Here is a 16,525-nt window from a genome sequence, read left to right as displayed (position 1 = left end):
AGATCCTGTCAGGCAGTGAAGCGTCAAAGTCCCCTTGGGCGGCTGCGCATTTGTTGCCAGGGGCGAAGCGTCAGACAATGCATTATGGGATGCTGGAGGACTTGGAGCATGCGCTAAAAGCTCAAACTAGGCCTGGTGGAAGGTGCCGAGTGGAGACCTCTGATACAGAAGAGACCCGCCTACCGGAGGCCCAGCCTCGCCCAGAGCCTGACATCATGTGGCACGTTCCGGGACTGGGCCAGCTGGGACTCCGCCCAGAACTCCGCGGTTTACCCCGCGGGTAAAGGAATCAACTTGCACTGTGTCTCTGACTGGCGTCCTCATTTGTTTGACAGCAAGTATGTTCAGAGTGGTGAGGGATAAATAATACTGATGACAGTGTGTTTTCGCTGAGGTTCTGTACTTATGTACGGAACGATTATTATCGTAAACGTTGTGATACAGCTTAGAGTAACTCACTGCCTGGGAAACCACAGGCTTCGAGGAGACCTGGATCTGAGCTTCCAAAGTGTAGAATCTCAGAACAGGGAGGGAAGGAAAGGGAGAGAAGCCTTCTGATCGAGGGCCCTGCAGGAGTGAAAGTCTGGCCATGTGCAAGTACACCGATTCTTTAAGGAACAGGTGGATCACGTGGCCAGCTGCCGTGGAGGGGCAGCCAGAGCTAAAGCTGGATAGGTAGACTAGGACCAGAGCATGCAGCGCCGCGACTGTCAAAAATAACTTCAACTTCCCTGGGTACTTTTATTTATTTTGAGAAAGAGTGACCGTGCGAACAGGGAAGGTGCAGAAAGAGAGAGAGAAAATCCCAAGCAGGATCTGCAGGGTCACTGCCGAGCCTGAGCTCCCGGCTCTAACCCACCAAACGGGAGATCATTGCCTGAGCCAAAATCAAAGGAGTCAGAGGCTCAACCAATTGAGCCACCCAGGCGCCCCCATTGGGGACTTTTGAAGAGGAGTGATGGGTCAGTACTATTCTTTCCTCCATTCATGTATTTAACATGAGCACGTGCTTGGGCATTGTGCACGGTGCTGAAGCAAATGAAAGATGAACAAGACACAAACCTGGCTTGTGAGTTTATGTATTAGTCGAGACAGAAATATAATGGGTCTTGATATTCTGGAGAAATATTGTATGACAGATAAGGCAGTACTTTTTGGAAGCATGACAAGGCAAAGCAAACTGATTCTCATCGTAAAATGGCCTTTCAGCTGGAATGTGAAGGATAAGCAGGAAATGATAAAGGAAAGGTAACCTGGAAAGAAGGAAACATGTGAGTGAAAGTTGAGAGACCTGAGAGTGCCAGGCCTAGATGGAGACTGATGGAGTGAAGTGCCAGGAGACAGGGGCCAGTCATGGAAGGCTTTGAATGTCACCCATAAGTTTTTCTCTGTAGCTAAAGTAGATCCTTATCAGATCTGCAATTTTTGAATGATGAGGCAGAATTTTAGATAGTTATACCAGTTCAGCTCCAGGACCGGAGCCTGGTACAAGAGTTGAAAGGAAAGAGGAATGAAAGTAATACATATACGGAGACAGGTTTCACAGCAGAGTTTGGGTACTTCCTTGGGGATTAGGAAAGGCCAGGGGCCAGGGATTGTGGGCCAGTGAGTGATGCTTTTTAACTTCTTTAGAAGAGGAAGCTGGCACTGACTGCCCATGGTGGGGTTCAACCAGGGAGAAAGAGAAGGGGGCAGGAACAGTTTCTGATCCCAACCCTCCCAACCCTCCATAAAGGGCTCTTAGTGACTGTGTGGCCATAGCCTGCACTGCTTCCCACACAAGCTCAAGTTAAGTGTCAGTTTGAGAGAGAAAATGACATTGGGAGCAAGGAGTTGGAAACACAAGTGTGTACGAGGAGGCATTTTTAACAAACCTATTATATTAAAATCTGAATTTAAGAACCAGATTCACTGTGGGGGGTGGTGGGGTAGGAATGAGGTAGTTTGCTTTACTTTACAGAAGGGTTCATTATCCTCAACAATCCAGTACTTAGGCTATAGGTCTCATTCCCACTGGAAAGTCAGATCCAATGTATAGAAACTTCATTTACTCCACTTCTCCTGACAATGTGAATCATCCAGGTTACAGGTGCACAGTCCATAAGGCCTTAAGCCTTTCCCAGACTCCGTCTCACATCAGCTGCAAAGAGATCAAGTCTCACTCCTCCAACTCCCTGGTTTTGCAGGGAAAACAGACACATTATGGGGAAAGGGCTGCTCAAGTTTACATAACAGAGTCCTCCCAACAGGAGGAAAGAACACAGATGCTGCTGTTATACAGGCCTATGCTCTAATTCTAGTCAGCCAGACTGAGTCCACTAAAGTCACTTTGCTGTCTTAGCGTTAGTTTCCTCATGTGTAAAATGGGATAACAGTTCCATTCAAAACTGCTGCAAGAATTAAGAGGAAATTACCAAACTGCTGACACATAGTATGTGCTCAGTGAGGTTAATGACTAAGGCAGAGCCCATGCTTCTGAGTACATTCCTCACCTCACCCCTGTCCCAGACCAGCAAATCACCAGCACACTGACTCTGTGTCCAAATGTTGCTTTATCTTTCGGCAGGAAAGATCTTCACAGTATCAAAAGTAAAGAATTGAAAAACAAGAACAAAAACAAAACCAAACACAAAGAGAGCAGTGTTGGGCCAGCAGTACCATCAGTCCCCAGCCCACAGGCCAGTCCAGCCCCCGGCCTCTGAGTGAGGAGGCTGCATAGCACCAGGAAGCGGCTCTGCGGAGGTCCTGAGGGGCCCCAGCATGGCACAGCATCCATTCAACTTTTGGTTGGTCCAGGATGGTGAGGAGCAGAGAGGATCTTGGGCAGGTGGGTAGGGACGTGGAGGAAGAAACTGTAGACCTTCGGCTGGCAGTTGGGGTCTCAGGACACCCTGAAGAAGCTTGACCCGGCAGGGGCTGAGGAAACAGGAGAACATGGCTGTACCGTGAGTGAGACCTTTGCCTTAGCTTCCCCACGTTGGCACTGGGTTTCCATGGGTCCCCATGGGCAGGAACAACTGCCTGCTATTTTTGCTCCCTGGGCTGAAAATACTGAATAGACTTCCTTGATTAACTCCAGCAGAGGATGAAGGTTACGACCCTCCCCTGTAACACCTCTTGCCAGGTCAGGGTAGGGTTATAGCCCAGCCTCTGGTCTTTGCTCTCCTACTGATGGGCAGGGGAGAGGCGGCATATGCATTCTGACTCCCGCCTCAGGCTCTGGGTACACAGCCCAGCCTAGGTCCTGAATCTGTACCAGCACTGCTTTCTCACACATTCTCAGGGCTCCTAATCCCCCTCTGAGGAGGCTGGAAAAGGTCAGTGGAGAGCCCTTATGGTGGGAGTGAGACAAGGAGGGAACATCTCCGGTCTTGGTAAAGAGATCAACCAAAGAGGGAGTCCTTGAGAGAAGATGGCCGGATGAGGTTTCCTGGCTGACAAGAGCGCTGGGCTGTGGGAGATGTGCCCCCTTCTGTCTCAGAAGAGCAACAGATGAGAGTGCCTGGGATCCCCATAACTCCTGGATCCTGTGCAGGTAGAAAAAAAGAGGGAGGAGGACACCCTGGTCCTGGTAGGAGCTCCTGAGGGTGTGGACATTTCAGCTTGGCCAAAGACCAGGGAGCCTAGCCCCTTCAGGGGGAAGGGCTAAGGTGAGTCTAAAGACAGTCCTGACTCTGGGCAGCCTGAGGTGCCATCGGGAGCCCAGCCCCAAAGACGGTCCTAACTTCAGGCTCTCTGGGCTGTTCCTGGGGAGCAGAGGTCAGCATCAAGGGTGGGGAATCCTGACCCAAAAGGGGACAAAGGGACTCAGCTGAGGGTCCAGGAAGTCTGCTGCCCTGGCCCAGAGAGGAGTGGTCCTGGCACTGAAAGAAGAGGAGTACATAGGTGAGGACATCCTCCCAGGAGTCGCTGAGTTCAGCCCACATGCCTCAGTTTCTTGTTGCCTTAAGGGCAAGTTGTGTGGCCGCCAGCCAGAAAAGGCCTGATCCCACGGACAGAGCATGGGGTTAAGACAGGGCATTGCAAAACCATTAGGCTGCAAACCCAGCACCAAGGCCTGTCTGCCAGCCAGCCTTCTCTCATGCACTATAGTTCTCAGCCCTTCTCAGTCTTCTGTTCGCAGTCCAGACCAGCATCTGATATGTTAGTATTTCAGGGGCAACTGGGTGGCTCAGTTGGTTGAGCATTCGACTTCAGCTCAGGCCATGATCTCACAGTTTGTGAGTTCGAACCCCACATCAGGCTCGCTGCTGTCAGAGCAGAGCCTGCTTCAGATCCTCGGTCCTCCTCTCTCTCTCTGTCCTTCCTCACTCTCTCAAAAATAAATAAAACATTAAAAAAATATATATGATATGTCAATATTTCAGACAAAAGGACCAGGGTAGGTGGCTTGGAGGGGAGGCCAGAGCCCAGCTCAGGGCCAGATCTCTTCTTCAGGAGGCAGCCCAGATATCAGTTTCTTCATGGAGTTTGTCGTATTTGTGGAGTGTGCTCACCTACTCCTCCATGGCTAAATGACCTCTCCAAGGTCTTGGTCTACCTCATCTGCCCTCTCACTGGTCCTTTGGGGCTGGCCCCTTCTTGTATGGCTTTAGCTGGGAAGCCTACCAGGCCAGGCAAGAGAGATTCAACCTTGGGGCTAATAATGTCAGGGGTACGGGCAGTCCTCTGGGGACTACGGCTGCTTGAGAGGCAGATGCTATGGGAAGCAGAGGCCTGGTGGAGACAGTCCAAGGACGGCAGCACAGGAAGAACCCTTCAGCGGCACGGGCAAGAGGGCACACAGGAGGTCTGGCCCAGGATGTCTTCAGACGATGTAACTTGTGGTGCTGTCACCGTGGAGGTACAGGGGCCAGGGCTGGCAAGCTGCTAGGCTTGTGCCCTGGATCAGGAAATGGTCTGGTGGGGGCACAGAGGTGACAGAACTTGGGGAGAGGGAGTATAGGCAACACTTAGGGGTCTCCATACCTCACTGAACTGTGCTGGGAGTGGTTTTCTTGAGGCTAAAGTTGGTCCAGTTCACAGCAACTTTCTGACGAGTTTGCTTTGCAGAATCCAAACAGAACCTATTGGTTTTGAGAGATACCAAAAAAGCACAATCAGAGGTTCCCACTGCTGGACCCCCCTTTTAGACCCATGTGCCCCGGTCAATAAAGGAACCAAATCAGCTCTGTACAAGCCCTTTAGTTCCAGGGCACTGCAATCTAGCAGGTTATAAGAGCTTTGCTGGCTTTCTGGACAGGGTGCCCACAAGCCTAGAGAACATGTGATAAGAGACTGGCACTGCCTCAGGGTACAGTGTTGCTCCTCACACTGTATTTTTACTGCAGCTACACGGGGCCGCTTTCTGCCCCCCTAGGTACAGCATGCTGCTTTCAGCTTCAAACCTCTGTACCTACTAGCTCTGCTGTCACGAAGGCCCTGTTTTACCTTGCCCACTTGTTCTTGTTTCTTATTTCTCAGGTCTCAGCTTGGGTCCCACCTCTACTAGGAGCGCTGCCCTGGCCTCGCCTCCGTTTCAGCTTGGCCTGCCACCTCACTTCTAGCTACCTCCCCCACAGCCCCATGCCCTTACTCTTCCAACAGCACTCAACACTATGTTCATGGCTCTCTTTCCCCAGCTAGGCTGTGTCTGATTTGCCTCCACCCTAGTGCTCAGCCCAGGCAGAGCAGAGAATGTGCAAATGAATAACCAAGGTGAATAAAGCTGAAGAAAGCCCTGGTTCTTGGGGCCTGACATGCCTCCTCCCTGTCCCTTACACCTTCCCAGATGCCCTGTCCTGCCATGTGGCTACCTGGGTCCCAGCAGATACACTGGTGGGAGAGAGCCTGCAGAGGCTCTTCCTCTGGGGGCGTCGGGCTGAGGGAGAGCCTGAATGTGGGTGGGCGAGAAGGCATCCCCACACCTACCTCTTGAAGTACTCCACCTCCCGGTCAGTCTCATCCATCTCCACCCCATCCATGTCCTTGGGCAGGAACACATCGTCTAGGAAGACACAGCCAGGAGGGCTCAGTGCCCACGGCCAGGCCTCTGGGGTCATACTCTTGGGGCAGCACTGCCCACACGCAAGGATTACCCTCCACCCTCTGGCCTGGCTGGGTGGGGGGTCAGCCACTCAATTCCTGGTGCACTCACCCAAGGAGGCGGCTGTCTTCTCCTGCTTGTTGCGGCTCCGGCGGCTGCGACCCTTGCCCTGTGGCAAGCTCTGTGGCCTTGCTGGGCCTGGAGGCTGCACAGACTCCTGCTCCAGAGGCCGTGCTTTGGCTTCACCTGGCCAGTTTCGCCAGGAGCTGCCCTTCTCATCAGCTTTGGGGCCGGCAGCCCAGCCTGGTCCTGGCTGACTCCCCCGGCTCCCTTCTCCAGCCTCAGCACAGCTGCCCACTCTGGGAGGCTCTGAGGCCTTGCCTGGCTGCTTGGAGCTGGGGGTCTGGCCCTTGGCATTGGGAACCTCGAGGCTGGCAGGGTACCGTGGGGCTGGGCTCACCTCGTTCTTCTTGGCCTGACTGCCCTGTCTCTTGCCCTTCCGCAGCTTCCCAGCTGAGGCCACAGGCTCGGGTGGCTCCTGCTTGCAACTGGGAACCTCCTTTGGGCTTGGCTCCTCAGGGCTAGGGTTGCCTGGCTTGGGTGTCTTGACCCAGATCACCCGGGACAGGTTGGGCACGGCGTTGAGTCTCCTCACTAGCCCATTCTCAGGGATGATACCAGGAGGGGGGCCCCTCACCTCTGTCCATGGTGGGTGGGAGCCTCTCATTTCTGTCCATGGTGGGGCTGGCTCACCTGGAACTCGTAACGTGTGGTTCTGAGAGGAGCCCAAAGTCAAAGGGGACAGGTCAAGATTAATGTCAGGCCGTTGCTCTGAGGAGCCATTGAGGTTTGAGGGGGATAGGCTCTGGGGCTCTGGGTCAGCAGCACCCTCCTTAGTGAATCCATTGGTGTCCATGTTGAGCTCACATACACTGAAGCTGGCACGGATAGAGTCCTTGACAGTGTTCTTGATCTCCTGCAGACGGCTGCTCAGGAAGCTATTGACTCGATCCAGCTCCTGGTCAGGCCACTCCAAGAGCCTCTCCCTGGCAGGCCTTGGCTCCCGGCTTCCAGAAATACTACGATTCACCTGCTTTAGAGCTTCTGCTGCCAAGTGGGCCTTCTCCTTTTCCTGCCAATATAAGATGCAGTTTCAGCTGGGGCCTGGCAGCTACCAGGCACAGCGTGACACCTGACACATCAGCCAGGGGCCGGCTCCACGGCTAACTGGCTAGAGGCAGGGTGTTGCCATCCTGGCCTGCTTACCCACCCTGCAGGAGTGAGGATGAACTGCAACCAGACAGGTACATGTCTTGGGGATGGAGACAGATCCACAGAGGACAGGGCTTTTATAGCTTGTTCATCCAGAGCCCCAGTGTCCTAGGGCCTAAGGACACTGGGATTCAAAGGGATAGGAATGCAGCTAATTGTACCTTGCCTTCCGGGCTTGGGCTTAAGCAGTTCAATCACTTGCTGAGTCTCCGTGGACTCATCTGCAAAAGGGGGACAATAATTCTGGAGTGAAGACCAAACTGGGGATGCATGTGAGGCAGATGGCTGCGACAGAGGCACTCTCTCCAATTCTGCTGGCGGTAGGGGAAAAAAGCTGTGATCTCATGGAAGGGGGCTTTCAAGATGGGCTGTGAGATCACATGGTAGGTCAGACTGCTCTGGATGGCAGGATTTTGTGTATGGGCACTATAGGGGGAAGTTCCCATACGAAGGCCACTCACTACTCAGCTGCCTCCAGTAATCAAGGCCATGCCTAAAGTGTGCCTGATGGCATATAATGGGCAGCCACATGGGGCCCCACAGCCAAAATGTAAAAGCAGCTCCTCTGCCTATGTGAGAACTTGGTGGCCAGACTGTTAATCAGTGTTAACAAACCTGGTTCTGGAGAGTGAAAATGAGAGTCTGTGGGTTCTGAGTCACCCCATTCCTTTGCTCAACCCCAAGTCATCAACAGGCCAATAAGCCTTTAGAGGGAGATGGGAGACAGATGTCAAAAGCCCACGGGAAGGAGGTGGTGGTGCTGGGCCAGGGGCTGGATGACTTCCATATTTCACATATTTCTAGCTGATGTGGGAATGGAGGGGAAAAACAGGAAAAGGAAACTGGGGAGAGAAAAGAGGGCTTGCAACCACTTCAGAGTCAACCTAAAGAGGGTGACTGTGCCCCAGCAAACATGCATCTGTTTTAAATGTGGCTCTGCAACTGACTAGCACCACAACTGTGGGACCTTGGACAAATCACTTTCTCTGAATCTTACTGTCCCCCTTTGTAATTTCGGGAGAAAGACTACCTACCTATACCTCACAGTGTTGCTACGAGGATGCCTGAGGGGGCATGTGTCCCTTTCCCCGGGTGCTGACAAGGCTGTGCCTTGGCACCATTGTGCTCAGGTGAGGAAGCAGCTCAGTCTGGAGCAGTGTTTCCAGCCACGTGCCATCGAGTTTAAGGCCATAGGATGGACAAAGTACTGAAAGGCCTTTCAAATCACTCCTCCCCTGCACCAGCCAGCTATTTCTGTTCGGAATGGAGGTCCTATGGAGGATTTCAAATCTGAAGATGAGTTAGAGGGAGTGATGTGGGATCATGTGTGGCTTGCTAGTGAGAAGAGGAGAGAGCACAGAACATTCACTTTCTGTTATGTGCCATGAGCCTGACCCTTCCCGCACACCGTCTCATTTAATCCTCACAGTGGCCCTTGGTGAACATTATCCTCAATTTGCAGATGTGACTTTGGAACAAATAAGGAACTGGCCCAAGGTTACATAGCTAGAGAGTGGCAGAGTTGGGACGGCACATCTGGATGTGATCGGCAGTTCCTATGGCTTTTAATCCTGTCTGACAATCACTTCTTGACTATCAACTAGGAGGCACTGGGCTGGGCTCTGGGCAATTTAGCTATGCATGAGAACTCTGCTGGGGGAGACAGGCATGTAGACAGGCTGTTTAATTCTGGGTGACAGTGACAAGAACTATAGGGAAGAAAGCACAAGATACTCTGGGAACCCAGACCGGGCCATCAGAGGTGCTTTGCACAGAGGAGGGTCTCTGTCTCCCTGGGCACTGGAGGGCGACTGGGATTGTCCTGGACAGTGAGCCTCGCACTTTCTAGGCAGAAGAAGGAGCAAGTATAAAGACTGAGAAATGGCACACATAATCTTTAGGGAATGCAAACATTCACAGGGAGAGCTGGAGTCCCGATTTCTTTTAGGAGAGTGGTGGGGAATGGTGAGCAGGAAGGCCAGAGGGGAGAGACTGGAGAGAAAAAGCTGGTGAGCTAAGCAAAGGCTAGATCCTGAAGAGCCCTGCAGGCCATGCTCAAGTCTGGGTTTGATCCTGAGGGCAACGTTCGACCACTGAAGGCTTTTTAAGCAGCAGTAGGGTGGAGAGGTGGATGGTTTGAGCTGTCTGGGAGGTAGTGTGGCCTGGATTCGATGGCAGGCGGGGAGAGAACGAGAGGAATTATAAGAACGACACTGACAACCACTAGTGCTGCTGCAGCAGCTTCCCTGACCATGTGTTCTGTCGAACCTTTATATGCATCACTCCATTTCATTCTCGCAACCATCTGAGTTAGGTTCTACTGTTATTCTCATTTTGTGGATGAAGAAACTGAGGCTTAGAGGTGAAGTGATTTGCCCAAGGTCATCCAGCAAGTATGGCAGAGCCAGGTTTCAAACTGAGGTCCGATTCCAAGGCCCGCTGCTCTCGATCACCACGATGCGTTCCTCCCAGGATGGCATCCTGGGTTCTGGTTCAGGCAACTGGGTGGATGGTGGTGGCGCCATTAACTAGACAGACAATGAAGAAGTAAGAGCAGGCCTCTTTGGAGAAAGACAACAAGCTCAGGTTTGGATGTGCTCAGTTTGAGTACTGGTAGGACATCTGTGAGGAGGGGCCCAGTAGTAGCAGATGTCAGTGTGAAGTGCAGGGAGGAAAAAGTGGACATAATGAACCAGGAACAACACTATTTAGATGGCTTCTCTTTCCCAGAAAGATGTCCTTGAGGCGGAGGGTCAGAAAGGGGAAGAGGAGTCCACAAAGGAGATAGAAGAGAGGTCAGAGAAGGTGAGAAATCTGGAGAACACGGCATTCCCACTGTCGTTTCCCTGTCCCCATCTGGCTGAAGACAGAGCCAAAGAAAGCATACTTGAAAAGAACAACCAAGACAAAATATGAGATGCTGCCTAGCTGACAAAGAAGGTGGGCCAGAAGAGTATGATTTGGCAACAAGGATGTCTCTGGTGGCGCTACGGAGGGGGGCGGAGTGGAAAATAGTTTGCAAAGACAGTGCAAGGACAGTGAATGAATGCAGACAACACTTTTCAAGAAATCTGGCAGGAAATAGGTGGGGTGGGGGAGAGGGAGAGAGAGAGAGAGAGAGAGAGAGAGAGAGACAGACAGACAGGCAGGCAGGCAGGCAGGCTGTACCCTTGAGGCAGTTTGCTTTCAAAAGAAAGAGTACTGAGCACAGTGAAATGCTGGGAGACAGCCCAGAGGAGAGGCCAAAGCCAGAGCAGGAAGCTGAGGTTAGACTGAAGAGGTGGGAAAGGACTGCAGGGCCTTGGGCAGGAGAAGGGGTAACTCTTCCCTCACGACAAGAAGTCTGTCTGCAGGTGGGGTGGTAAGATGCCTTTTTTCCCCTGTTGAAACAGGATGTGAGGTCATCTAACATAAAAGAAAAGGCCGGGTGGAGAAGGCCTGGAGGTTGGACAAAGGAGCTATGATGGACAGAAGTGATGAGGAGCAAGTAGATCAAGGAACTATGTCCGTTGGGCAATGTGAGGGCTCAGGCAAGCGGAAGACCACAGGGCTTTGGTGCCACAGATAGACCTAATATCTAGCACTTTCCTTGAGGTATAAAAGGGGAGAGGCAGGTAGGGGTCAAACCCAGGGCTGCAATTTTTCTGAGTGGGTATAACGGAAGAGCTGAACAGGGCAAGGAATTGAGACAGTAAGTGGATGCTGGTTAGGGGATCTCTATGGCCTGGGTAGAGAAGGCAGGGGCAGCTGACAGCCTTTGGTAGATGAACAAAAGTGGCTGGGGGGTTGTAGATGACAGAGCCAGGGTCAGTAGGGGTTAGTACATGAGGGGAAGACGGTCATGGGTCTGCAAATGATATAAGGGAGCAGAAAGACACTCAGCTTTATTGGTCTCCTGAGGTAGGAGAGAATGAGCAGTCTCCACTGGACGGCTCCCAGGGGGAAGCTGTGTTTGTGATGGACAGCCAGACCGTGGTTAAGTCTGAGGGAAAGGAAGGACACTGGAGATGAGGCTGATGTATAAACCGGTAATGACCATGACTGCCTATCACATGACCTTGCAACTGCCTGGTGCTGTGTTATATTCTGGCCTCTAGACCGGGCTGGGCAGACAGTGGCTGTGCAACAAGTTTCTGAAAGAATGAACAGTGTGATAAAAGGCAGTTGAGGGAGACGTGCAGGGAAGAGTGGCAATACAGTGGAAGGAGTTACCTGAGGAAGTGTGAGCTTGGAAGGAAGTTGTCGGAAGGAAGAGGAGGGGAGAGAAGAGACTTACTGGCGTTACCAGCAAAGGGGTAGGGATGTATGAGCACAGATTTACGGAAAGCAGACAGGCCTGGGAACTTCAAGTGTGCTTGCTGGGACCTAACTGGAAACCACTGCCTTATGAGGCTAGGGAAGGCTAAAGACACTGCTGCTGCCCCCTAGACACTTCTGGCCAGGCAACACAGATGGGAGAAAGAAAGTGCTGACCATTTTCTGAAGGCAGCAGTGGGACTTCTTGGCTCACTACTTCAGGCTGCAGGGAAAGGGTCCTGGTTTGTCCTTTGGGCTGGAAAAAGATGTAGAACTGCTTTCCAGAGCACCAGGGCCGTTTGACCACCCAGGACCTGGAGTTAGCTGGCTGTCACACCCAACTCTTCGGCTGCTGGGCTCCGGAGTGTGGCACTGTGCAGACGCAGCTGGGGGTGGGCAGGTGGAGAGGTAATAAGGCAGCAGGGGACGAGCCATCAAGCCCTGGGGCTCACCTGGGAGCAGGGCTGTCCAGAAATAGCTCACTGGGTTCTCTCCTCGGCCCTCTGAGGAGCTCACCCAGCCCATGGGCTGGGTCCTTCCCATGGCTTCAATTATACCTCCAAGCTGGAAACTCCCAGCCCGACACCTCCATCTCCACTTGGAGGTGGAGATTCTCCTGAGAATCTCCAAGTCAATGTGCCCCAAATGAATTTCCTGTCTTCTGTCAATCCCATCCTCGTTCAGTGAACGAAGGGCACACCATCCTACCAGTCATCCAAGCAAACACCTGGGAGAATTCTCCAACTCCTTCATTTCTGTTCTACACTCAGATCACAAAAGCTGGTCATGTCTGATTCCCCTGCTCCAGTCCCAGCATCAATCGGCTCTCCCTTGGCCCTCGGTATTCCTTCCTGGAGTGTCAACCCTCCAGGCTACCTTCCATGTTGCCACACAGTCACGGTAGAATACAGATCTGACCAAGCTCATCCTTTGATAAAAGTCCTGCAGGGACTCCCCTCAGCTATAGGATCAAGTCAAAGCTCTTCAGCAGAGCCTACGACACCCTTTCTCACCTCTACTAGCTGTCCTGCCTCTGCTCTATTTGAGCTCTGGGTACACCAAACTGCTGTGGATGTGCTATGCCTGCTGCCAGAATTCTCCTGAGGAATCTGAACTCACTCCCTACAACTCAACTCTCAAGCCAGCCTCTTGGTAATCCATTTCCAATTTCCCTTATCCCAGTGCTTGAGACATGCTAATATGCTCGTCCAGTTTTGTGTCAGTCTCTCCACTGGACCGAGCTTCTCCAGGGTGAGAACTTAACTGCATCATGCTTTGGTTCCCAGTATTTGTAGAAGTGTTTGCTGAAGGAATACGTGACTGACTGACTGAAGCAATTCCTGTGCTTAGAGGAATCCAGCAAGCAGCTTCTGAGGCCAGGACTCGTCTTTCCTCCAATCACTGGCCCCAGGTTCCCTGACCCTGATGCCTCCCAAACTCATCCAGACCTTCCCATAGCAGTGAGCTGTGCTAAGGCTTCTGGCAGCCAGCACTGTTCATGCCCCAGAAGTCTTGCGGGATTGGGACAAGGGATTCCTTAGGGAGGAGAGGTGGTAGAACTAGGCTCCCCCCCACACCCACCTTCTTTTTCAGCTTGTGCCGGGCCCGCTTGGCGGCCCTGGCGCTGTTGGGGACTTTGGGCTCCGTGCTGTTGATGAATTCCAGCAGCTCATCCACATCTCGGTGGTCCACGGCGGGCTCCCCAGGGATCCCGCCCAGGGTGCCCCCCTTCACGGGCAGCTCCTCTTTCCGCCTGGTCAGCCTCGAGCGGAGCTTCTCTCGGATCTCTGTATAATTCCGACTCGTCGGGGCAGCGGGTGGCTGGGGGAGGGGGAGGTGCTGACGTTACACCCTGGGCCAGGGAAGCCCGGAGCACTCCCACCCGCTGGCACCGAACACGTGGTGAGAAGCGAGAAAACTGTTCTTTCTACCACAGCCACAAAGGCCAAATGGCTTCAGCCTCGGCCAGGCCCAGAGCTGAGGCAGCAGTGGGCGGAGGGAGTGGGAGGTATGCAACAGCATGTGAGCCCACTGACTTGGGAGCCAGGGAAGCAGGTTTGAGCCCGGGCTTTGTCACTCAGAAGCTGTATGACCTTGGGCAGGTCACTTAGTCTTTGTGTGCCTCGATTTTGTCATCTTTGAAATGAGAATAATAACTCCTAGCTCAAAGGTGACTAACAATGTGATTACTTTCATTTCTTCTGTCCTCACCTGCTCTACCCTAGCTGGCGGCCCTTTGCTCTTCACTTTGAGACTTCTGAACTGCTTTCGCTCTCTGTACAGGCAGCATGTACTCTGCCCTGAGCCTTCTTCCTGGTGCCGCCTGTGCTCACAGTCTGTCCCTTGCAGGCTCTCACACTTGGAGGAACTGAGAGCCTTTGCTTCCACTCTGCCTTCATCACACACAAGTGTTCACTTATCTGTGATTACACACGTATACATACTCATCAGAATCATAGCTTCCTTTCTACCATTTCCTTTCCTTTTGCCTAAGGAAAAAAAGTCAATCTTAAGAGAAACCAGGAAAAGAGCAAAGGTAGCAAAGTGTTGAAAAATCCCTACCTCAGAAATGTGCTGTAAGGATCAAGCGAGTGAACACAGGCTGCGAGAACTCAGGAGGTCCCGGTGTGGTCATAATGCCCCTGAGCAAGGGGAACTCTGGGGAGAGCGGGGTGTGCTCCTCTGGCTCACCTTGACTGCCCCCCTGCCCTCTCTGGCCTGGGCAGGCTCACTCACCGCATTGTGGCCGAAGAACTCACAGTAGCAGCAGTCACAGAACTTTCCATCTCTCTGGTGAGTGGAGGATGAGGTGCAGGAGCTGCGCTCTGAGCTGCTGTCCTCTTCCTCACCCAGGCCCTCATCTGCCTCGCAGGGTTGGGGCAGCTGGCAGGCCAGGCCACTGTGTGTAAACTTGTGCCCTTTGCACCCAGGGTCTCTGCTGTTGGGAAAGAAAGATAAGCCCAGAGGTGAGGGAGGGCATGGCAGGAGCAGGCTGCAGCAGCAGCCTGGGGAAGCATCCTCACCACTGCCGTCCCAACTACCCTTCACGTGCCTCATCCCACAAAGGCCGAGGCAATCAGATTATTATCAGTGCCTCTCACAAAAACAGGGCCATCACCCTATGGGCTGTGGGCTGATGGCTCTCCTGGAGCATCCAAGGGAGGTCGACAAGGTCAATCGTCCAGTGGGTGGACTGTCTTAGCTGCGGGGCCTTAAATCTGGGAAAGTAAATGTGCCTTGTGGGCCAGACTCTAAGAGCTACTGTACTGTTTGGGCCAGGTACTATATTTAGCATATTAATTCTAAGCATCTCCCAAGTCCTGCAAAGTAGATGTTGATATCCCCATGTTGCAGTGAAGGTAACTAAGGGTCAGAGTGCTTAGTTGCTTTGCCCAAGCAGTGGCTAGGGCTCAGCCTGCGCCTGCCTGTGTGCAAAGCTCACGCTCTCCACTGTACCACTCTGCCTCTGGACTTCAGGAAGCACTAGGGGCCTCATGTAACATAAGACTATTTTTCCAGGATAAGAAAAAGACACTGGCCTACAAAGTCCCACAGCTGGAGCCAGAAGAACAAGAGTCCTGGACTGGTCATCAGAAGCTGGAGTGCCCTACGGCTAAGGACATGGGGTGAGGCTGGGGTGGTGGCAGCCGGGAGAAAAGCACAGGGCAAGGAGCAATGAGGAGGCTTGGCTCCCAGGGCAGTCTGTTGAGCAAAGGGTAGCAAAGGAGGGGAAGGAACCATCAGTGGTGCTCAGAGAAGCTTAATCCAAAATGATCATTCTTCATCTACAATAGCAAAATTAAAATAACCCATGCTCTTGAGAATATGAAGAAACTAGCACCGTAATACTGGTGGTTACATAAATTTGGAGAACATTTTGGAAAGCAATTTTTCAACATGTATTGGGAACCCTTCTCAAAAAAGACATCCTGATGGCCTTTAAACTGAGAACTTTTTTTCATTCTGAGGGATCTATCCCAAGGAGAAAAACCCAAATGAGGGAAACAGCTTTAGGCAAAGACAACTTTAGAGACATTATTTACAATGTTAAAATACTGGAATGATTTAAATTATCAGCAACTAGAGAACAGGGAAGTGTCCTATGAAGAATATTCTCCAGCCTTCAGCTGAGACCCAGAAGACCACATAGGAACCATACAATAAATGCTATGTGAAAAAGGACAACAAAAACCTGTTAACTGTACAGATACCACCAATACTGTGTGGGCAAGACCTGTAGGGAAAGCTGCTAAAATTGGTGATGGTATGGGGGTGGTGGGATTTTAGAAGGAGAAAATACAAATGCATACTAAACACAGATCTGATTTCTAATACAAAAATATGCATCTTTCTCCTCCAAAAAACTTTCTCTTTCACATACATCTTAATATAAACTTCCTCAGTACTTAGAATTACTTTAGGGAATCATTAAGGCCATGATTCCTGATTCAAACACAGATTTGGGTACAAGGATGTTTATTACGGCCTTGTTTTTTTAATGGTTAAAAACTAGAAATGCCCATAGAGCCTGCTTCAGATTCTGTATCTTCCTTCCTCTCTGAGCCGCCCCTGCTCATGCTCTCTCTCTGAAATAAATAAAACATTAAAAAAAAAAAAAAAGAAATATCCAAATGCCCAAATGTCCAGGAATAGAGGAATGATAAAATATGAATTATGCTACAGCTATGCAAGAAGACACTTTGAAGCTTCTGGAAAGTTTTCTGAAGAATTTTAACTGGGGAAATGATCTATAATGTTAAAAAAATAACTCCACAAAAATATATAAACATGAACCTAATTTATATACAGAGACATCAAGAAGAAAATATACCAGTGTTAGAAGTTTATCTTTAGGTTTTGAGAAAATTTTTTCGTTAGATATCTCTGATTTTTTCCAAGTTTTTTAAAAAAACAAAAAGGAGTTACTTCCTT

General features: G+C 51.4%; 1 protein-coding gene and 1 long non-coding RNA gene across 11 annotated transcripts in view; one reads left to right on the top strand and one right to left on the bottom strand.

The window, feature by feature from the left end:
* Positions 1-45: 45 nt before the first annotated feature.
* On the top strand, positions 46-16,170 carry LOC144225938 (uncharacterized). 2 transcript variants are annotated; one of them, XR_013333477.1, is made up of 4 exons: positions 46-338; positions 7,008-7,329; positions 10,028-10,102; positions 15,113-16,170. It is a non-coding gene; the product is annotated as an uncharacterized LOC144225938 (long non-coding RNA). The 2 variants fall into 2 exon arrangements; XR_013333478.1 differs by lacking the exon at positions 46-338 and adding an exon at positions 2,879-2,945.
* The window catches only part of FAM193B (family with sequence similarity 193 member B), a 31,294-nt gene continuing 17,302 nt past the window's right edge, over positions 2,534-16,525 (bottom strand). For 7 of the 9 annotated variants that reach the window (XM_077757208.1, XM_077757206.1, XM_077757209.1 and 4 more), the window contains 6 exons: positions 14,330-14,531; positions 13,175-13,414; positions 6,137-7,157; positions 5,911-5,986; positions 4,969-5,066; positions 2,534-2,916 (listed from right to left, as the gene is read on the bottom strand). In XM_077757208.1, coding sequence (XP_077613334.1) covers positions 4,970-5,066; positions 5,911-5,986; positions 6,137-7,157; positions 13,175-13,414; positions 14,330-14,531 — 1,636 coding nt within the window. In that variant the 3' untranslated portion in view covers positions 2,534-2,916; position 4,969. The remainder of the gene's footprint in view (positions 2,917-4,968; positions 5,067-5,910; positions 5,987-6,136; positions 7,158-13,174; positions 13,415-14,329; positions 14,532-16,525) is intronic. The other 2 variants (XM_077757212.1, XM_077757215.1) reach the window with 1 other exon arrangement.

The sequence above is a fragment of the Crocuta crocuta genome, unplaced genomic scaffold, assembly GCF_008692635.1.
Source record: "Crocuta crocuta isolate KB4526 unplaced genomic scaffold, BGI_CrCroc_1.0 scaffold131, whole genome shotgun sequence".
NCBI lineage: Eukaryota > Metazoa > Chordata > Mammalia > Carnivora > Hyaenidae > Crocuta > Crocuta crocuta.
The sequence above is the reverse complement of the archived record's forward strand: the minus strand, read 5'-3'. Positions and strand labels throughout refer to the sequence as shown.